Raw genomic sequence first — 22,482 nt, 5'->3', positions numbered from 1 at the left:
ACTGGCGTTCCTTACACAGGAGTCATCACTGTAGCCGTCCTAATAGGTGCAAACATAGCATTCGAGTGCTGCAAGAGAGGGAGAGAGAGAGTGAGAGAGAGAGAGACATAGAGAATATTGAACGAGGTCATGACGCTGCTATGCCTTTCGCTTTCGTTTCGTTGTTTTTCAACGAATGAGCATCAAGGGCAGAGTCTTCTTCATTAAATGTCGCCTTTTGCTGGATACAAATCCACACCGCAAATATCTTGTATGGTAATCCAAGAAAACTCTTTTCACACACCATATGAATGTCAAAGTGTGTTCAGGAGGTAGTCTTTCTTTCTGGTTTTCTTTGAAGAAATTCCGTGAGTGCGCAAAGGAGCTGGCTGGCGGTAAATAAGAACAAAGTGAACCACAGCCGTGGCCACCCATTTCTGGGGGCCTCCGTTGTTTATGGCCCGCTGTGGTGGCCAACTGTCAAGTGAGCATCGCCTGCACCTACACGCCCCACCCCACCCACATCGTGGCACCTCAGCGCGACCGCCGACTGGAGGAATGCTTTCAACATTTCTTTGGGTGACTCGCAATTGGGATCAAGTCAATATTTGCAGAGTAAAAATAAAAATTACTTCCGCCCGAAACTCGAGCGTTTCTTAAGTATGTCACATCCACCACTGTCCACCTGGATGGATGACCCGCCGCTTGGCGCCGCTGTGACGAGAGCAGTGGAGTGGTGGACGATTCCAGTGAACTGAATAGCGGCTCACTGGGACCAGAGTTGTCGCCTAGTCGAAGGAGAGCGTATAACAAAAGATGCAAAGCAGGGTTGAGTTGGAGACGGGGACCAGTCGCGAATGGGAATGGTTTTGAATAATTTTCATAGGCATTGTTGCAAAATTTGCACTTGAATTTTCGTGTTTTGCCGCACTTTATCAATGAATAAAATATGAAATCAAATTCCTGGTCTCATTTCGACGGAGGAAATGGTAATTAAATAATTGAAGCATTGAATTAAATAAGGAAAGTAATTAAATTCAGGGAAATTCTTCGAAAAGATAGCCACGAATAGAGTTCGATATGGATACATATACTCCATACATTCGTACATCCGATGTAAATACATATACACCACCAATACATATGACCTCACATCTAATGATGTAATTGCTTTTATTCAAAGCAAAATAAAAGCCGTGGGTTTAAAGGTGGAGAAATTTAACTTCTCTTATGCCAGGGAGATAGCCTCGTTTAAGATAAGCATCTCCCCAACTCAATTTGACACCATTTGCTCCGCCAAATTTTTAAGGCTAAGAAGAAGAATAGGCCCCCATATCCCTTCCAAATCTTTCCAGTGTGCCACCCTCAACCTCAACTTCCTCTTCCTCAACTTGCCGTCTTGCTTCCACCTTTCCAAAAAACTAACTTCTCTTTTAGTAACCTATCAGAATGTAAGAGGCTTGCGTAGTAAGCTCAGCATTCTTTTCCGGGATAGTGTTGCATTTGCTTCCCACGTTATTGTGTTTACTGAAACCTGGTTAAAGCCGGACATTCTTAGTTCCGAGGTTTTGGCAGGTGGGTACACAACTTTTAGAAAGGACCGTTCGTCTCGACGTGCAGGGGGGTTCTAATTGCAGTGGACTCTTACTTCACGTCGGAACACTTCACAGTCCAAGTTCAACAGGAACTGGAATTCCTGTGTGTAAAACTGATTCTTCCCGCTTTCGCTATATTCATTACTTGCTCGTATATCCCACCTTCTTCGGATATTTCAATTTATGAGCAGCACTTGTCCGCTTTAACCGCTGTTTCTTCCTCGCTATCTGATAAATATCGTATGATAGTTCTTGGTGACTTTAACTTGCCAGCAACTGTTTGGTCTTCGGTAAACGAGTCTAGTATCCTAGTGCCCATGTCACGACATGACTTTGTTGACGGCTTGCTTGACCTATCCCTGTCTCAAGTCAACCATGTGAAAAATTCCTTGGGTCGATTGCTTGATCTGTGCTTCGTATCGGATCCGACCATAGTGTTGTTAGCCCGAGCCCTTCCGCTCACTATACCTGGAGACGCCTACCACCCTACTTTCGAGGTGTCGCTAGATATAGGACCAACTGTATTGGATCGGTCGAGTAGGCTGCCCGAACGTGTCCCCTGCTCTCGTAAAGCCGAGTTTGCGAAGCTTAATAACCGCATTAGGGATTTTGATTGGTCCGCTTTGTACTTGTGCACTGATATCATAAAAGGCACAAACATTTTTTACAATGCTCTTGGCACATGTTTCGATTCTTGTGTCCCGCTTTCTTGTCCGACTAGATCTGGAAAACCCCCTTGGTTTACCAAAGAGTTATCCAGTCTAAAAAACTTAAAATCAAGACTTTATAAAAAATTTCAAGAAGTGGGCTCTCCTACTTCTCACTCTCGCTATGTATTAGCTCGGTCAAACTTTTCAGTTCTTAATGCTCAATGCTATAAGAACTACCTATCTCGATGCAGGATACGTTTTTCTCGGGACCCTAAACAGTTTTACAGCTTCGTAAACAGTAAGCGTAGAACGTCCGCACACCCATCCTCGCTATCATTTTGTAATACGTCGGCAAATAATGATCAGGCAATTGCCGATCTTTTTGCCCAATTCTTCCAAACCACCTATTCTGAGGAAAGCTACTCTGGTCATCCGTACCCATACGGTTTACCGAGGTCGAACGGCATTTTCAGTGCCTTGTTAAATGAATGTTCCCTACTTAATGACCTTCGACTAGTTAAGCCGGTGTTTTAACCGGGTACAGACGGGGTTCCAGGTTGTGTACTCAGGTACTGCGCCGAGGCTCTGTGTGGACCTTTGCTTAAACTATTCACCCTGTCCATTGATTCTTCTTGCTTCCCCCGATCTGGAAGGAATCGTTTATAATTCCTCTCCATAAAATAGGTAACAAGTCTGATGCAAAAAATTATAGAGGTATAGCAAAGTTATCCGCTATTCCTAAAATGTTTGAGAATGTTTTAACTCTGCACTTGCAACATCTCTGCAAGTCACTTATATCTCCAACTCAGCATGGATTTATAAGGCGGCGATCAACCACCACGAACTTGTTAGAGTTTACCTCTTTCATTATTAAAGGCTTTCAATGTAACTTACAGACGGATGTTATTTACACCGACTTTAGTAAAGCATTCGACTCTGTAAACCATTCCCTTTTAGCGCATAAACTTGACCTTTTAGGGTTTCCGCCCAACCTCCTGAGATGGATTTCTAGCTATCTTTGTTCTAGGTCTCAAAGAGTCCTCTTCAAAAACTCCCTCTCTTTACCAGTAAAGGTTTCTTCGGGAGTACCACAAGGCAGCCATCTAGGCCCCTTACTCTTCACACTCTTTATTAATGACTTACCTTAAGTATTAACATACTCTCGAGTACTTATGTATACGGATGATGTTAAACTCTGTGTCTAGTACAAGGACATTTCATTTCATTCTCGCTTGCAATCCGATCTCAATAACTTTCAGTCATGGTGTTGTGCAAACTTGTTACACCTTAATGCCTCGAAATGCAAAGTTATGACATTTCATCGTTCTAGCCCTTTGTTGGCTCCCTACAGCCTATTTGGTGGTTCTCTTGAGAGAATTATGATCTGGGTGTTATGTTAGACCCCAAGTTAAAGTTTTCCGAACACATTTCTACCATGGTAAATAAGGCCATGGGCGTGCTTGGGTTTATAAAGAGGTGGTCAAAGGAATTTGACGACCCCTATATAACAAAGACTCTCTATACCTCGCTTGTTCGTCCGATCTTAGAATACGGCTCCTGTGTATGGTGCCCTCAGTACAAAGTACACCAGGACCGTATAGAATCAGTACAGAAAAACTTTTTACTCTTTGCTCTGCGGGGCCTTAACTGGGATGCGGGTGTAAGACTCCCATCTTACTCTAGTAGACTACTATTAGTAAACCTCCCATCCTTAGTTAACCGTAGAAAATTGCTTGGTGTGATATTTATGCACAACTTGATCAGGGGTGACATAGACAGCCCTGATCTGTTGAGCCGCATAAACTTCACGATTCCTATTAGACTGACTAGAAATTTTATACCGTTGTTCCTTCCACTTTGTAGATCGAATTATTCCTTGCATGAACCGTTTAGGGTCTTATGCTCGGATTATAATTCCTCTACCATATTATATCCACCACTAATTCTCTTCATCTTATTAAATTACTAATCCTTACACACCTTTCTATTAATTAGTAACTGTAGTGGTATTTGTATTTTGATTGCATGCTTAGTTTCTTAGTAAGTTTAGTACTAATTTTCCTCGAATGTCAGTCTAATAGCTATCTTTCTTGCATGTTCGCGTTTGGTTCGGCTACGCACCGCGCGTCATGCGGCAGCGCCCCTCGGTCGGTTGGGCGGGAGAAGGGCTGCGTTTTGCCTGGGATCCGCGCGTAACAGCCTTCTGCTGGTGTCACACGGGCCACTTGACGGTGCAGTAACTGCATCGCCTCTTGAAAGATGCAGTCATTGCATGTCAACGTACAAAGAACATATGTACATACGTTTCTACCCACAAATTATTATTATTTTTGATGTGTGAAGGATGCACACACACACAGAAAATGGATTGCCCTGAATGGTGTGTGGAGCGGGCGTTCATTTTGTAAAAATAATTGCTTTGCTCACGGATGTTTACAGAAATGATTATTGATGAGCACTTTGGCCTATTTTATCAAAATCAAACCCGACACGACAACGTCACCGCCGGCATCCGTCCGACCCTCTGTCCGTTTGGTTTGCCCGTCGCTGGCAAATGAAGCGTGAAATGTGGCCCGACACCGCGGGCACCGCGCCAGCATACATTAAATCTTTCGAAAGTTTTGCATCAGCTCCCCCCCCACGTACACCCTCTGGCCGAGTGCTTAGCACACCTCAGCGCGGGGAAAGGACCGGTTGGATGGGGTTTTTGGCAAGTACCGAGACTGCAGATGACGTCAAGAGGACGGCACGGCAGACATAGACCGCAGACCAATCCGACTAACCATCCGACCAGCCATAGATCCCCTCGGACTGTGTGTTCCTCTTGGGTAAGCCACAGCGGAGGCGACAATTGCTTCCAGGAAATCCCCATGATTCACTCGAGGATGATGTCGCCGCGGGCTCGGATTTGCTTGAGATGTGTAAACAACACAGTCACTCAAATTTCACGAGCCCTGCGCGATGATTCGATGAGGAATGAGGAAAATGCCAGGAATGCCAAAATATTGATGGAAGTCAAGCCGAGGCTTTTAGCCAGGCGACGCGTGCCAATCCGCAAGATCTTCTCCCATGTACAATTTTTTTTTTTTTTTTTTTTTTTTTTTTTATATTCATATACTTATTTATTTGCTCTATAATATATACAATACAATTTATATTTAACTTAATTTAACGGACAAGAGTATGTTGGGACTAGGGGCCCCGCGGACTGCGGTACTGACGCAAAGCATTGCTTCGCAGTGGCGTGGACACCTACTCCGTCTGCTCCTTCCGCCTTCTCTCCAAGGACCTAAGCGTTCGCATCACGCTAGAGGCGAACTCCGCGGCCGCTTCCCACACCTTCGGGTCTGCCAGCATCAGCGGCACCAGAGTCTCGGTGCTGACCCTAGACCCTGCTGCTGTCTCCAATGTCTGACGCTCCTCCTCTATGCCTGTGCCACACTCGGGGCAGTCCTCTGTCTCGTGGCCGAAGCGCTTGAGGTAGCCGCGGAAGCAGCCATGTCCGCTCAGTGCCTGGGTAAGGTAGAAATCCACCTGGCCGTGCTTCCTTTCAACCCAGCATGCTATGCTTAAGATGAGGGTGTGGGTCCATCGGCCTTTGGGTGAGTGGTCCCATCGAGTCTGCCATCTGTCTATGCTGATCCTTCTGGCGGCGTCCTTAATTTCTGCTTTGGAGCGTACCTCGGCTGCACTGTCCGTCATGGCATCATGGATCTCCTTCCTCTCCCTTATCAGCTCCCTGAGCGGAACTTGCCCGGCAATGACTAACGCGGCTTCGTCTGAGATGGTCCGGAACGAGCACGCGATCCTAATGGCGCACAGTCTGTACGTTGCCTCCACTCCTCGCATGTAGCTCCTCACCTTCGCGGCTTCTGCCCACACCGGTGCGGCGTAGAGCATCTGCGACGTCACGACGCTCGTCAGCAGTTTCCTCGTTGCCTGCTTTGGCCCTCTGGTGTTTAGCAGCATCCTGGATAGCGCTCCCGCGGTCCCACCGGCCTTCGTGTGGACGTATTCTAGATGCTCTTTGAAGGACAGGCGCGTGTCGATGAGGACTCCAAGGTACTTGATGGACCTCTGCGATTCGATCGCGGTCCCACCAACCTGCACTCTGGCGGTCTCGACCACTTTACGGCTGGATATTAGGACCGCCTCCGTTTTTTGGGCCGCCAGATCCAGCCCCGCGGCGGCTAGCCGCGCCTCTACGGCTTGTATGGCGACGTTGGCAAGCTCCTCCACTGCGGCAAGTTCCTTCGCTACCGCCACTATTGCGACGTCGTCAGCGAAACCCACCAGGTTAGTGTTGGCTGGCATCGGGAGCCGTAGGACCCCATCGTACATGGCGTTCCAGAGCAGAGGTCCCAAAACGGAGCCCTGCGGGACTCCGGCTGAGACTTCGTATGCCCTAGAGCCCTGACATGTGTCCATTGTCAGCACCCTATTGCTGAAATAGCTGCGCGCTATATTCAGTAGGTAGCCCGGGATGTTGAAGGACCTCAGTGCCTCCAGCGTCCGGGTCCAGTCGGCCGAGTTGAAGGCGTTCCTTATGTCCAGTGTCACCACCAGACAATAGGACTTGGTTCCGCCTCTCCACCTAGTCCCAGCAATGGCTTCCTCCGCCGTTTGTGCGACCCTCAAGATGGCGTCCAGCGTCGACCTCCCTTTCCTGAACCCGTATTGGTTCTGGGAGAGACCGCCTGCTGCTTCGATGGCTGCGCTCAGCCTCGCACCGATCATCCTTTCGAAGACTTTTCCCATGGAGTCCAGAAGGCAGATGGGCCTGTAGGAAGAGGCCACCCCTGGCGGCTTGCCCGGCTTGGTTAATAGTAGCAGCCGTTGCCTTTTCCACCTCTCGGGGAACGTCCCCTTCTGGAGGCATTTGTTGAAAAGGCCCGCAACTTCCCTCGGGAGTAGAAGAAGTGCCAGCTTCAAAGCGCTGTTGCGCATCGCATCCGGACCCGGAGCCTTCCTAGGTATCAGGTTTCTGCCTGCCTCCAACACCTCGGCTTCCGTAACCTCGCAGATGTCGCTCGGGCTATGCTCGAACCGCAGGGAGCTAGGGATCTGCCGTCCTCGAGGAAACAGTTCCCTGACTATACCCTCCAGTGCCTCTGGATCTGTTGGAGCTTTGCTGCCCGTGTTCAGCCTCTTCACCACCATCCTGTACGCGCCTCCCCAGGGGTCCTCTTCGGCGGCCTCACACAGCTTAAGGAAGCATTCCCTCTTGCTGTTCCTTATGGCGGTCTTCAGATCTTTCCTCGCCGCTTTGTAGGTCTCGCTGCATCGGGCCAAGCGCGGTGTGCCTTTGGCTCGCTGGAGCAGCCTTCTGGCCCGGTGGCAGGTTCTACGGAGAACCGCAATCGCTTCGCTCCACCAGAAAACTGGATCCTTGTGCTTCCGGAACGTCCCTCTCGGTAGCATGCTCTGGTCGTTGGCTCCGTCTGCATCGTTTGCAGGGTAGCTCTCAAGGGCGCTTGCGAAGGCTTGGGCCCTCAGCGTGTCTTGGCGGTACGCCTTCCCATGCCGGAACGGGGTACCTCTCGATCGGGCAAGGGTGCCCAGGGTGCATAGTATGGCCTCGTGGTCGCTGGCAGTGTATACGTCGCTGACGGACGTTGTTCCGTCCTCGCAGATCGCAGCTCAGCTCGTCCATAATGCGGCTGAAAGTCTCCAGTGAGAGGCTGGGTGCCAGGTAGCAGCTGTAGAACCATATGCCGCCTACATACCCTCGGACGAACCCGTCTGCCGACTTGGTGTCGCGCAATTGCGGCGCATCGACGCCACAGAGCCACAGGGCCGCTTTGCCAGTAAGGTCCGTGGCCCAATCGCTGCTGCTGCCCACCTTATGTGGTTCGCTGAGGAGTGCCACCTCAGAGCCAAGCTCGCGCACCGTCTGCGTCAGGAGATCCTGTGCGGCCCTGCAGTGATTCAGGTTGAGTTGAATCAACTGCATGTCGTCCTGGTTTTGCCGACCCCGCTTCGCGTGGCTGGGCAGTTTTTAGTGCCTGCCTGGTGCGTGACCTCCTTCTTTCCAGCTGCTGAGCAGATGAAGCACGCAGGCTCTTTTTTGCATTCGGCAACTTTGTGCCCTTTCTCCCCGCATTTGATGCAGCAGCCACTCCTGTCCACTGTACTCTCGCAGTTCCGTGCGATATGCCCGGGTTCCAGGCATCGGTAGCACCTTGGGAGTCCATCTCTTTCCCGGATCCTACATATGGTCCAGCCGATCCTCACCTTGCCGCCTTTCAGGACCGCTTGGCCCAGGGAGAAGGGCAAGCTGACCACCGCCAGCTTGGACTCCGCGTATCCGCGGCGCAGACTGCGGACTCTTACTCGACCCTCGTCAATGTTGAATTGGCCAGTTAGAGCGGCACAGATCTCCTGCTCCGTCGCGAGGGACTCGATGTCCCGTATCTCCAATATGACCACCTTCGAGTCTTCCGTCATTGCGCGCACAGACGCTCCATCGCCGAGGACACGTGCGATGCTGGCTTTCATGCCCTCAGCACTCTCCACGCTGTCTTTTGCCACCTCCAGCAGAAGGTTGCCGCTTATGGTGCGGCGCACCTTGGAGACGCAGCTTCCCAGGTCGGAAAGCTGGTTGTCGTGTCGTCTGGTGACCATTGCCAGAACCTCGCTGTACGACTTCCCGGGGGCCTGAACTATGACCGCGTCTGGGCGAGCGCGGCGTGCTGCTCTCGGCCTCTTGGCCACCACGCTCCATTCGCTGTCCGGGATTCCGGGGCTCTTGGGCTGCCTCATGGCGCTGGTCGTCGCCACGTCTCCGTGTGGCCGCAACGGGGCCTTTTTAAGGGTCCTCTTGGTTGCGATAGCTCCTTTTCGCTGCCTTGGGCGCGTAGGTGGGGTTCCCGGCTCCCCCATTGGACCTTCGGCCACGGATGGCTGGCTAAGTCTACGCCACGGTTCGGTTTGCGCTGCGGCATCTTTCCTCCAGACGGTCGTTGTCTGCTGCTCCTTGTCTGCGCTCCGCGTGCTCAGTGAGCATTTCGGGCACAGGCCTTGGGCGTCGGAGCCTTCCTGCAGCGCGCTTCTACCCGCTGCAGCCTCTTGGCTCGATTCGATGATGTTCGAGTGCAGCTCCTTCATGCGCACGAACAGTGCTCTGGGTGGCCATGTTGATGTGGCGCGTATTTTTGTCCATCATCCTGGTCTGAACCTCATCAAGGATTCTTCCCAGCTCCGAGAGGTTCTCAAGGCAGGTAGCCTCCTGGTGGGCCTTGCTCTTCTTGGGCGGCGTTTGCCTCTGGGAACTTCCCGGGCTGGCTGGGTCCCGAACCCTCTTGGGGTCTCCCTAGAGTCAAGGTCCCGACTCTGCGCCGCTGCTGCTGGAGATGGAGATGGCTCGGGTGCCGGCGATCGGGCGAGCATGCTACCCTTCCTGAAGGCGAGCGTTTCATCCTCCTCCATTCCTATTGTTTACTTTAGAATTTGAATTTCGAAATTAAAATCTCCCTCCGTTGGCGCGCAACTCCAGCTCTCTCCAACACTCTGGCAGCCCTGGGTCGATCGGGGCTGTCTGGCAACACCGTCCGTGTGGCAACTCTACGCGATCACCTGTCTGGCGGCGCGATCAGCTGCTGTGTGTGAAGCTCCATGTACACTTGTACGTGTGTGTGTGTAAACGGATATGTGTGAATGTAATTTCATAGCTGACAGACAACGCGGCATTATCTACTCTATATGCGAGTGTGTGGCAACAAATATCGCCTGTTGAATGACCAGACACATTTATTTTGTTGCCGCTGCCTCATCTTGACAATCAATTAATTTTCCCCCTCCCAAACCGGAGGCAAGGCTCCCCCGCTCCCCCGCTCCTTCTCCCGCTGTCGACAAAGGAAAGTGGCGTCGCGGGCGCTAATTGTTTTTAATGCAAATGGAAAAGGATTTAATAGCGAAGGCGAAACACATTAAGAATGGATTTTTAAAACCATTTCAATTATGCCACAAGTTCCCCATCAATCTGGCTGCGTGCCTCTTCTACTTCTGCCGCCTGATGACGCCTCTGTTCTAACTGCTATGACGTCAACGATTGCAACACTCTTCAGCTATGCAGCCAGTGCATCCCGTCTCGGCCGGATTTGTCTGCGCCAAAGTTCACTGACACTTTCATGAGTTTTCTTGGGTCGACGAAAATAGTTTTTCCACATTTGCATTCTTCCGAGTGGAAATGAAATCCCCTTGGAGCATAGATAGAATATTTCAGAGCAGTGCTCGCTGCCAAAAGCTTACTGTTACACATTCGTTCTGCGAAACGAAATCCAGTTAATTAAAATGTGGCAAGCAAATAATCAACAAGCAATTCAAACTAGAAAAAGACCACAATTCTGCTTCCTCTCTGCCTTGGCCTGCCGTAAATGGCCGTCCAATTGGTAATGGCTCGACAAAAATCCCACATTCATATTTACGAACCATAAATATGGACTCGTACTACCAAAAAAAGGAAAGGAAAAAAATAGAAGGAGGTTAACCAATTTGTTCGCTTGCGGCTGCTGTAAGTGACAACAAAAGAGGTGGTGGAGCCGGTCAAGGCATTGTAGCTTTTTACAAATGAGTTTCCGTATTTCATTCGGATTCCATGCATATTGCATTTTCTATAAATACAGTATTTAGGTTAGGTTGACCCGGACGGCCCTCAGAGGGGGCCCCACATAGGCCAGTATGGCCCTTAGTTGTCCGGATAGGGGGGGGGGGGGGGGGGGGGGGGGGGGGGGGGGGGGGGGGGTATGAACCGTCGCGGCAGTGTTTAGTGGGTTTTGAAGTCCTCGAGGATCGAGGTATTTTTCGCATAGGCCAGTAGTTGCTGTGGCGTCCTCTTGGAGGCATCTTCCAGTGATGCCAGCACTGGGGCGCCCAGGTTCTTCCTCCTTGCCCTTAAGAGAGCAGGACAGTTGCAGATGAGATGTTCCAGGGTTTCGGTTGCCCCAGGTTCGTCACATTTCCTACAACTGTCTCTGTTTGTGATGCCTAGCTTTGTTGCATGCGCCGCAGCCAGGCAATGGCCCGTTAATATTCCCACTAATAATCTGCAGTCCTTCCGTGGTAGGTGCAGCAGGTAGTGGCTGAGTTTGTCATTGCTTCCTTGCACATGATTTTCGAGGTTCTGCAGGCGGTGGTACTCCTCCACCTACATTCGGTTTGTGATCCGGCCTGCTTTTCTAGATCGCTTTGCAGCGTTCTGAGGGAGACAGGCCCGTTCTCGGTTCTCGTATTCGCCAGCCCGACGCCTTCCTTAGCTAGTACGTCCGCCGTCTCGTTCCCTTCGATGCCCTGGTGGCTGGGAATCCAGTAGATCCGCACTGACTTTGTCGTGCTTAGGGTATCTAGTGCCTCCCTGCTCGCCAAGACATTTCTGGAACTGACTGCGGACGACTGCATGGATCTTATCGCCGCTTGGCTGTCGACGAATAGGTTGACCGCATCGTGTGCTCTTTCAGTGAGAAGAGCGACTTCCGCTGCTTTCCTGATGGCAAAAACCTCTGCCTGGAATATGCTACAATGGTCCGGTAGCTTATATGACAGCCTTATCTCAGGGTCTGTACAGTATAGGCCCGCTCCTACTCCTCCGTCCATCTTGGAGCCGTCCGTATATATATTGAGGTGCTCCGTTTGGTCTCTTCCGATTTTCCAGTCTTCAGGTCCCAAGGATGCAGCTGTTTTTACGTCGAGGCATGTTTGGGGGTCATGTAATCAGTTGATCTGTTCATTTCCCTTCCAATTGAACTATGCCCGTATTCTTGTGGCGACATATTTCCTGAAGCGATGAGGCGTTGTGCTGCCTTTCCTGCAGTCAGACGGGCGTGGATGTCTAGGGGTTCGATTCCAAGTAGGGTTTCGAGTGCTTTTGTTGGGGTTGACCTCAGCGCCCCTGTAATACAGAGCAAAGCCTGTCGCTGAGTCCTTTCCATAAGCTTATGATACGTTTTCTTTCCAGTAGCTTGCCACCACACTAAGACTCCATACAGCAGAGTTGGTCGCACCACCGAGATGTAAATCCAATGCATCAGAGCCGGAGATAGGCCCCATGTGCTGCTGAGCATCTTCTTGGATGCATAAAGCGCAATGGTGGCCTTCTTCACCCTTTCCAATACATTGGGTTTCCATGCCAGTTTACTATCCAGTACTGTGCCCAAGTATTTGATTTGTGTTTTTGGGGTTAGCCTAGTTTGATTGATCTTCGGGGGGGTCCATATCGGTACCTTGTACCTCTTGGTAAAGAGGATGAGGTCCGTCTTGTCCGCGTTGATACTGAGTCCTACTTCTTCCGCCCACTCGCGTATCTCCCTGAGTGTTCGTTGCATTAGTGAGCTGAGGGTCGATGGGCAAACACCCGTAATAAGTATGCTTATGTCGTCCGCATAAGCTGTTATTATTGGGGCCTTCCTTTCGTATCTCTTGATGAGGTCGTCGACCACCAGATTCCACAGGAGGGGCGACAGGACTCCACCCTGGGGTGTGCCTCTGTGTGCCTCTTTCACCATGGAAGCGGTGCCCCACTCCGATTGCACCCGTCTGCAACCTAGGAGGTTCCTTATCCACAGGTTGATTGCTGGATGTGTATTAGTTGCTACCAGGCAATTTGTTATTGCTTCCGTAGCCACGTTGTTGAATGCTCCGGAGATGTCCACGAATACTCCCAGTGCATACTTTTTATTGTGAAGGGCTTTCTCAATGGTAGCTACTACCGAATGTAGTGCGGTCTCCACCGATTTCCCTTTAGTATAGGCATGCTGGTTGGTTGACATCAGTCCCCCTACCTCATTTCTGATGTGTAAGTCCAGCAGCTTTTCTAGCGTTTTTAATATAAAGGAGGTAAGGCTTATCGGTCTATAGTCCTTGGGACTCGCATGGCTGCACTTTCCTGCCTTTGGGAGGAAGACAACTCTCGAGGTTCTCCATTGGATAGGGATATAGCCAGTACTTATACAAGCTGTGAATATTGCGGAGAGCCATGGGGTAATCGCCTCTTTGGTCACCTGCATCATGGCTGGGAATATCCCGTCAAGTCCTGGTGCTTTTGTGCCCGCAAAGGAGTCTATTGCCCAGTGGATTCGCTTGGTGGTTAACAAATCTGTTGGGGGGTGTTGTTCCTCGGTTGCTAGGTCCTGGTGCTCTTTGGCATCAGCAACCTCGGTGCAACCAGGGAAATGTTCCTCCATTAGTGCTGTTAGGGCTTCGTCACTGCCCTCTGTCCACTGTCCGTCATCTAGCTTTAATTGGCTTTGTATGGTAGGCTGCTTAGAGAGCAGCTTCCGTAGCCGTGCGGTTTCTGGGACTTTCTCGATGTTGGAGCAGAAGGTCCTCCACGAGTTCCGTTGTGCTTTACGTATTTCCTTCTTGTAGCTCCTGAGTAGGAGTCTGTATTCCTCATAGACGATCCCTTCGTTCGCTTGTTTGGCGATCTTAAAGAATTCCTTGAGGTTGTCCCTTTGAAGAGAGAGATCCCGGCTCCACCAGAGTGGCTTGGACCTCTTCTTCGTCCTCGAGGGTTTGCACGATGTGTGGTAGGCGTCCAGCAACGCGTTGGATAGGGTCTCTAGAGACTTCTCTATGTCCTCCGCGGATTTCACTGTGCCCGGACTCGCGAGCTTCGAAGTAACTGTCTTTTTAAACTTTTCCCAGTTTGTATTCCGGGGGTTTCTATAGACTATTACCTTCGAAGAATGTTTGAAGTCGCACTTAAACTGAATGTACTTGTGATCTGAGAAGGAGGGTCTTTCAAGGACCCTCCAGCTAGATACCGTAGTACTGTTTCCCGTTGCTAGTGTTAGGTCTAGCACGTTGGATGAAGTCGGACCCACGAAGGTGTGCTCCTCCCCGACGTTTGCTATATATAGATTAGTATAAAGTATAAAGTCTAAGAGTGACTCACCTCTATCATTGATGTCGGTGCTTCCCCACACATTGTGGTGGGCATTTTCATCCGTCCCGATGACGAGTTGATAGTTTTTGGTGCCGGCTTCTGTCACCAGGCTCCTGAGTTCGTCGGGTGGTGCGGGTCTGTCGTGAGCCATGTAGCAGGAAGCCACCAGAAGGCGCTTTTCCTCGCTTTCCAGCATCACAACCGTCAGGTCATCAATGTTATTTATCCGCATTGCTTTATTAGCCGGTTGTTCCGACATTTCGTTTGGCTTTCGTTTCTGCGCCTGATTTTCGTTAGACTGATTATTCGGTACTACGTTTGCCCTAAAATGCTGAGCTTGGTTATAATTGTTATTATTTCTCCTATAATAACTGTTAGTATTCTCCCGATAATTTCTATTATTATTAATTCCCCTGAATTGATTGCTGTTCTGTCGGTTCTTGATTTGTATCAATTCGTCTACATCCATTGGTTCTGGGGCCTGATTTTGTTGTCTATTACCCAAGAAATAGGGTTGTCCCCATGACATGTTATTCCTCTGAAGATCCCTTTTTTGGTCGAATGGTGAACTATTAGTCCTTGGTTGTCGTTGGTTTAATCTTAATGTATTGTAGTTATTATTCCCTGAATTTCTGGGGCCACTGAATTGGTAGGCAAATTGGGCCCGAATGTTATTTGATTGCAATTCCTGTACCTTTGCCAAGGCATTCGGTAAATCTGGGGGATTCAATGAAAATAGGATTTCTGCAATGCCGCCGTTTAGGCCAGTGACAAAAATGCGTAAGGCATTGTCTCTAATTTTCTTATTTGATTCTTTCGTGATTTCACTGTCCTTTCCGTGAGTCATTATTGTCTTATTTATTAACAACGTCATTTTCTTGTTAACCTCGTTATAGAAATCTATTATTGAAAGGTTCCTTTGTCGGAGAACGCTTAACTCCTGTTCTATTATGTAAATTGGTCTCTTGTCACTGTAAACAAAGTCAAGTCGTGAAAGTATGGCATCTAAATTTAAAACTGTCCCGTGGTTGGTCAGTGCGTCATGTGCTGGTCCTGTTATTTTGTTTCTCAAAATTGTTAAGGCAATATAATATTGATTACTTCCTTTCTTATATAACTTCACTGCAGTTTCTGCAGCTTCCCTCCATCCTACGTATTGGTTTAATCCACCATTGAAAATTGGTAGGGATTCTATTACCTTTAATGTGGTGTCATCTTTTATTGTCTCGTCTATTTTTTCTGCCTGATAATCTGATACCTGATCGGATTTAGTTTCTATTTGTTGTTTTAAATTTACAATTTGCTCCTGTACTAGTGAAATTTGAAGCTCTCTCTAATTAATTGTCCTTCGGGTTTCGGCACGACGCAACACTTTTATTATTCGGTGCTTTTTATACAACGTCGCCCCACGTTGGGCGCCAATTAAATAACTGCGGTAGCGGATTGTGTTTTTAAAAAGTTTTTATTTTACTTCTAACTTCACTGATATAGATTTAAGTAGAGGGTCACAAAGGATTCCGGGCAAAGGGTTTGTGCGATCTTAACTTTTAGCTCGACTTTGCGGTGTCGCTTCTGGATCAAGACTGACTTGAACTTTCTGATCTTTGCATCGTTGATCCCTTTCGGGAATAGTTTTTCTATAAACATTTCAATTGATTTCGCCATCCCGAGTATTGGATTTCGTCATCCAAAGAGAGAACTGTAAAATGCCTAAAGTGCAGGATCTGCAGAAAGCCGGGAGTGAGATTGTTTATGAGAAGCCGGGTGTGGGCAAACATTGGTTTTCCATTTAGGCGAGTGTCAAAGATTGGGATTGCGGCGGGAGCCCTTGAGATTGTACATCTTAGAAATCAATTAGGCGGAGGCCCAAGATTGAAATTGTTTTCGTTTTGGAAAGCCAAAGATTGTTTACAACTCGTATAAGAGCTCAATAGAATTGGGTACGTTAACTTGTACAAGCTAAGCTCTCTATAGCGGACACATGGTTCCAGTAATTCAATCCGTACTATCCATATAGTGTAAGTAGCGAATGTGTACAGCTTTTGTTAGATGTTTGGTTCTACCCAAATTGTCGGATATGTGCGGAGATTCGCTTCTAGCTCTTGCTTAAGCCGGTTGTGTTTTTTTCTTGCTCCCGCATTCTCCGCCCTTTGCCTAAATATCATACAACATTGTTGTGTCTTTGTTTTGATTTGATTCTACTTTGTGTTAACCACCAGTGTTTTGTTTGTAAACAAGTGTTTAATATAAATTCAATATTGCAACGTAACACATCGGACTCGTGCAGGCAATTTGTTATTGTTTTTTGCCCAGTCTGCTTTTCGTTATCGCTTCTTCGGTGTGCACTGTTCTCCCGCATCAGCGTTTGCATCGCCCACACTCTCTCGTGAGCATAAGCGGGCTTGCTCTCACTCTCTCTGGATTGCCTATACTCTCCCTCTCTGTGGACTTTTCTTTTGTGTCTCTGCTTTGGTGAGTTTACTGCTCGTTTTCTGCACTTCGTTGGATCATCTGCTTTGAATTATTGCCGCTGCAGCTGATTGTCTGGCTCGCTCTGCTGTCTGCTCTCCTACTTTACCTGCGATCTCACTCCATTCTCTTATTATTCGTGCACAGTGATTCTACTGCTGTCAATAATGGCAATCGTTTGTAGTGCGAAGAAATGTGAATTCGGTGGTGTTATCATTGGTGATTCATTTCTTAGCTGCTGGCTGTGCGACAGTTTTGCCCACATAAAATGTGCTGGTGGTGGAAATTTTGGCCGGCTGAATGATCTGATCTCGAAACGCATGGGCCTGTCTTGGTCATGTCTGGCTTGTCGGGAGATTAAGGCCGAAATGCGCACATTTATGAGACAGACTCGAACTGGGTTTCTGGATGTCCGGAAACAATTTGTGGCTCTCAACGAGAAATTTCTTGCCCTTGAATCACAGTTTCTTGGGCTCAAACTCTTGAGCGAATCGCCTAGACGGAAAATTCCGCATAATGATACCAATCTCTTGCAACCTAATCCGATTGGTACGCCTGCCTCCCACCTTCATCCATCGGAAGCATTTCCGTGTAGTCATGCCACGCCGTTGTCTGTAAATCCGCCAACGGTGGCTCCGGAGTTCTTTACACCGAGCAATGTGCTTCCTTCGAGCACCCAGCTCCCCAACAGCATCAATCCCATCCCTGCAGTTTCTGTGGCCGTCACTTCTGACGCGGTGAGTGCTCCTAGTGCGGGTGTGCTGGTTGCTGACGACGTCTTGCCAATTCCTGCTCCAATTCCTGCTCCAATTCCTACTCCAATTCCTGCTACAGCCATTGCTGCCAATTCCTCTGCCCTTGTACCGAGATCTCTTTTAGGAGTGGCTCCACCATCTCGATCTCGCTCGGGACTTCAACTTAAAGCAGTGGTCCCTCGGAAAGCAATATTTGTTTCTCGTCTTATTCCTGAGGCTACAACGGAGGATGTTAAACAACATCTTGCCGCTAAACTTAACACTTCGCCTGTTGATATAGTTGTGACTAAATTTACATTTAAACATAAGCGCAACATATCATCCTTTAAAATTCTTCTCCCTGATTCTTTACTATCCTGTTCTCTAGAACCGTCAATATGGCCTGAGCATACAATTGTGCATGAGTTCCTTCTCAAAGATTCGAACTCGAATCCAAGAATTACCGAACATGCTCCAAAAAACTGATGTACTATTTTTCCATGCACTATCAGAACGTTCGCAGTTTGCTGGGAAAATTGCGTCAAATTCATACTAATAGCGCGTCCTTTGATTTCGATGCCATCGCGTTTACCGAAACCTGGCTTAACTCCTCTGTCAATGATCATGAAATTTTCATTGATAGTTACACTATTTATAGAATGGACCGCCCATCTTTTGCAGGTGGGGTTCTGATTGCAGTTAAATCTGGTTTATCATCTGGGTTATTCCCATTCAATAACATTCATGGAATTGAATTTGTTGCAGTCAAAGTTCGTGTTGGCTCCGCATTTTTCTATTTAACCTGCTCTTACATTCCTCCCAGGTCTGATGCTGAGCTTTACTTACACCACCTCTCAGCAATTAATAATGTTGTTTCTGCATTAGGGTGCAATGATCGAATTATTGTCATGGAGGACTTTAACCTCCCATTTCTTTCTTGGCTGCCTTGTAATGACGCTAACCTGTTGTTTCCCAATTGCCATAATGACTTTATCAATGGGCTAACGGATATTTCCCTTGTCCAAATTAATGCCGCTAAAAACATTAGGGACAGACTTCTTGACCTCGTTTTTGTTAACGATGGTTCTCTTGCTGCGGTATCTAGAGCAAGCCAAATATCTCTCCGTGAAGATCCTTACCATCCAACTTTGTTGATATCACTTGAGTGTACACAATCTGGAGGTGCTGACAGTTCCATGGCTCCTTGTCACATAAAGTGTTTTCGCAAAACAAACTTTATCGATTTAGATCTACATCTCTTGCGTGTTGATTGGTCGTTTCTTTATTCATTACCGAACATAGATGCAACTGTTAACTCGTTTTATAGTTCTATTTACTCCGCCCTTAATACGTTTGTTCCAAAAATCACTGTACCTGTATCGTCCAAGCCTCCCTGGTTCTCCAAGTATCTGTCATACTTAAAAAATAATAAATCCCGGCTCTATAAAAAGTACCAGAAGTCGGGCTCCACGTTGGCCTTAGCTCTATACTCCTCCGCTCGCTCTCTGTTCCTTGCCGTCAATAGTCAGTGTTATAATCATTACCTTTCACAATGTAGTAGTAACTTTCGTAGTGATCCAAAAAAATTCTATTCGTTCGTTAACTCTAAGCGCAAGTCAAACGTTTTTCCTCCGTCCCTTCATTACAAGAACAAAACAGAAGCTTCTGCTGTTGGTATTGCAAATTTATTCGCTAACTTTTTCCAAACAACGTACTCGTCTCATATTTACAACGCATCCACTCCGTATCCGTACCAGCTACCTCAAGCTAACAGCATTTTTCTGCCCTTTTTCGAGGAAAGCGTTGTTCTGGAAGGTTTGTCATCTATGGACATATCGTTTTCTGCGGGTCCAGATAAGGTACCAAGTTGCATCTTAAAGCACTGTGCCCAGTCCCTTTTCAAACCCTTGACCTTTCTCTTCAACCTCTCCTTGGAACAGTCTTATCTCCCAGTAATTTGGAATGAGTCCTACATCATTCCGCTTCACAAAAAAGGTTCAAGATCAAACATTGAAAACTATCGTGGTATCGCAAAGCTTTCCGCCATCCCGAATCTTCTTGAGTTCCTGGTCACCCGGCAACTGCAACATCTTTGTTGCAGCTTGATATCTCCGTCGCAACACGGTTTTTTCAGACATCGTTCAACATCGACTAACCTTCTTGAGTTTTCTAACCTAATCCACCGTGGTTTTCAAATTGGTTTGCAGACGGATGTAGTTTTTACGGACTTCAGCAAGGCACTCGATTCTGTGAACCATGCTCTGCTTATTCAAAAGCTCTCTTTATTAGGGTTCCCAACGAATCTTCTAGATTGGATTTTGTCCTATCTCTCTAACCGTACTCAACGTGTTTTGTTTTCTAACGTGTTGTCAAATACTGTTAATGTTACTTCAGGTGTGCCACAGGGAAGTCATCTGGGCCCGCTTCTGTTTATTTTATTTGTGAACGACCTTCCTCAAGTTATAACATACTCTACTACACTAATGTATGCTGATGATGTCAAAATCTGTCTTTCTTACTCTGATTGGTATTTGCACACACGCCTTCAACTTGATCTAAGTGAACTACTATTGTGGTGTTCAACTAATCTTCTTTTTCTGAACCTTTCCAAATGCAAACTTATGACATTTTACCGTCGCGCTCCTCATTTTGTCTCATATGTTCTAGGAAATCATGTCCTTGAGCGAATTTCGAGTTCAAATGACCTCGGAGTCCTTTTTGATCATAAGATGTGTTTCAACACCCATATAGCTGCAACTGTAAATAAAGCTAAGGGTGTTTTAGCGTTCATCAAGCGTTGGTCCAAGGAGTTTGACGACCCGTACGTTACGAAACAACTGTACATCTCGTTAGTACGTCCTATATTGGAGTATTGTTCTTGTGTGTGGAGCCCGCAGTATAAAGAGCAGCAGGCTGTTATTGAATCCGTGCAAAAGCAATTTTTAATTTTTGCCCTTCGGAACTTTAACTGGGACTCGGGTAGAATCTTGACACCCTACCGGTCTAGGCTAAATCTTATTGACCTGCCGTCGTTGCACCATCGCAGAATATGCAATGGCGTAATGTTCGTGCACAAGCTCCTTCTTGGGACTGTGGACTCCCAAACTCTCTTGGGTCAGATTGACTTGGCCGTTCCATCTAGACCTACCCGTACTTTTAGGCCTATCCGTCTACCCATATGTAGGTCTAATTATGCTGATCATGAACCTTTTAGGGTTTTATGCCATAATTATAACTCCCTCTGTCAAACCCTATCCACTGAACTGTCTCTTAAACTAATTGCATGCAATATTTATAATCATTTAAATTTAGCTAACTTTTAACTTATCTTTTTCCGCCTTTAGTAACTAAGCACAATTATTAACAGATAATTTGTTAATTTAATAAATAAATAAAAAAAAAAAAAAAAAAAAAAATATTAGAAAATTGAAAAGTCAGCCAAAAGAGTTGCATTTGGCCATGTAAAAGTACTGTGCTGTGTGCTCGATGGTGGCATAAAACTGAAAAATTCAATTTTCTGAAGTGCTCGCCTTGGCTCGAGAAGGTTGCGAAATGCCAAGTGTCAGTGCCAAAGGAGGCGGCTAAGCACGGAGGAGCCTCATCTTGGTGGGTTACTGCTGATGCAGTGTATCGCATATCTGCTTCGTCAGTTGGAATTTCTGGCATCATCTTTACGTGAGGGTACACACTTGTGTCCTGGAATTTGCATGCAAAATATAATAGTGCTAGGTGCCCATTTATGTATGTACAAGCTAAGCTCTCTATAGCGGACACATGGTTCCAGTAATTCAATCCGTACTATCCATATAGTGTAAGTAGCGAATGTGTACAGCTTTTGTTAGATGTTTGGTTCTACCCAAATTGTCGGATATGTACGGATAATGCTGGGGGGCTGTTGACAAATTAGCCAAAATTTAGAATTTGGCAGGCCCTGAAGGACGCCCGTCCGCGCTTGTGGCAATGAAAATTAGCTGAGACATCGCACGACTGGTGTGTGGGGGAGTGTTAGTGTTTTGCCACCTTGTAGTCTGGATCCTAGAGAACTATTGTCGAACGGTTCAGTTCAGTAGGCAACCCTGAACTTCTTGCGAATCCATTGACAACTATATCCCCTCGCCTGCTCACATGATTGATGCTGGCTTTCACTTTTTCGGCTAGAGCGCATTGACTTCCCCTGCATTTGGCCATCGCTGCCCACGCAGCATGGCACAGCGAATATTCGCCTAAAAATTCTATCTCATTTTGCTTGTGACATATTTGAAGTTTATTTTCGGTGCTGATGCTGCCACCCCGATGCTGTTGCTGTTGCTGTTGCAGCTGCATCTGCACCTCCGCCCACGCACTGCATTGACTCAGTTTGAGAGTGAAAATAAAAAAGAACAGTTGGCAAAGACTGTATTTATAGAAAATGCAATATGCATGGAATCCGAATGAAATACGGAAACTCATTTGTAAAAAGCTACAATGCCTTGACCGGCTCCACCACCTCTTTTGTTGTCACTTACAGCAGCCGCAAGCGAACAAATTGGTTAACCTCCTTTTATTTTTTTCCTTTCCTTTTTTTGGTAGTACGAGTCCAGAAGGAAGCAGAATTGTGGTCTTTTTCTAGTTTGAATTGCTTGTTGATTATTTGCTTGCCACATTTTAATTAACTGGATTTCGTTTCGCAGAACGAATGTGTAACAGTAAGCTTTTGGCAGCGAGTACTGCTCTGAAATATTCTATCTATGCTCCAAGGGGATTTCATTTCCACTCGGTCGAATGCGAAATGTAGAAAAACTATTTTCGTCGACCCAAGAAAACTCATGAAAGTGTCAGTGAACTTTGGCGCAGACAAATCCGGCCGAGACGGGATGCACTGGCTGCACAGCTGAAGAGTGTTGCAATCGTTGACGTCATAGCAGTTGGAACAGAGGCGTCATCAGGCGGCAGAACTTGTGGCATAATTGAAATGGTTTTTAAAAATCCATTCTTAATGTGTTTTGCCTTCGCTATTAAATCCTTTTCCATTTGCATTAAAAACAATTAGCGCCCGCGACGCCACTTTCCTTTGTCGACAGCGGGAGAGGGAGCGGGGGAGCCTTGACACCGGTTTGGGAGGGGGAAAATTAATTGATTGTCAAGATGAGGCAGCGGCAACAAATAAATGTGTCTGGTCATTCAGCAGGCGATAT

At 47.4% G+C, this 22,482-nt stretch overlaps 1 protein-coding gene across 1 annotated transcript in view; it reads left to right on the top strand.

Annotated features, from left to right (window-relative positions):
* The first annotated feature begins 175 nt into the window (after window positions 1–175).
* The window catches only part of LOC117194917, a 39,576-nt gene continuing 17,269 nt past the window's right edge, over window positions 176–22,482 (top strand). Inside the window, exon 1 of the mRNA XM_033399382.1 lies at window positions 176–255. Within this exon, the coding sequence (XP_033255273.1) occupies window positions 176–255 (80 nt within the window). The remainder of the gene's footprint in view (window positions 256–22,482) is intronic.

This window comes from Drosophila miranda (genome assembly GCF_003369915.1).
Source record: "Drosophila miranda strain MSH22 chromosome Y unlocalized genomic scaffold, D.miranda_PacBio2.1 Contig_Y4_pilon, whole genome shotgun sequence".
In the NCBI taxonomy this organism is placed as follows: Eukaryota; Metazoa; Arthropoda; class Insecta; order Diptera; family Drosophilidae; genus Drosophila; species Drosophila miranda.
This window is presented reverse-complemented; position numbering and strand designations above follow the sequence as displayed.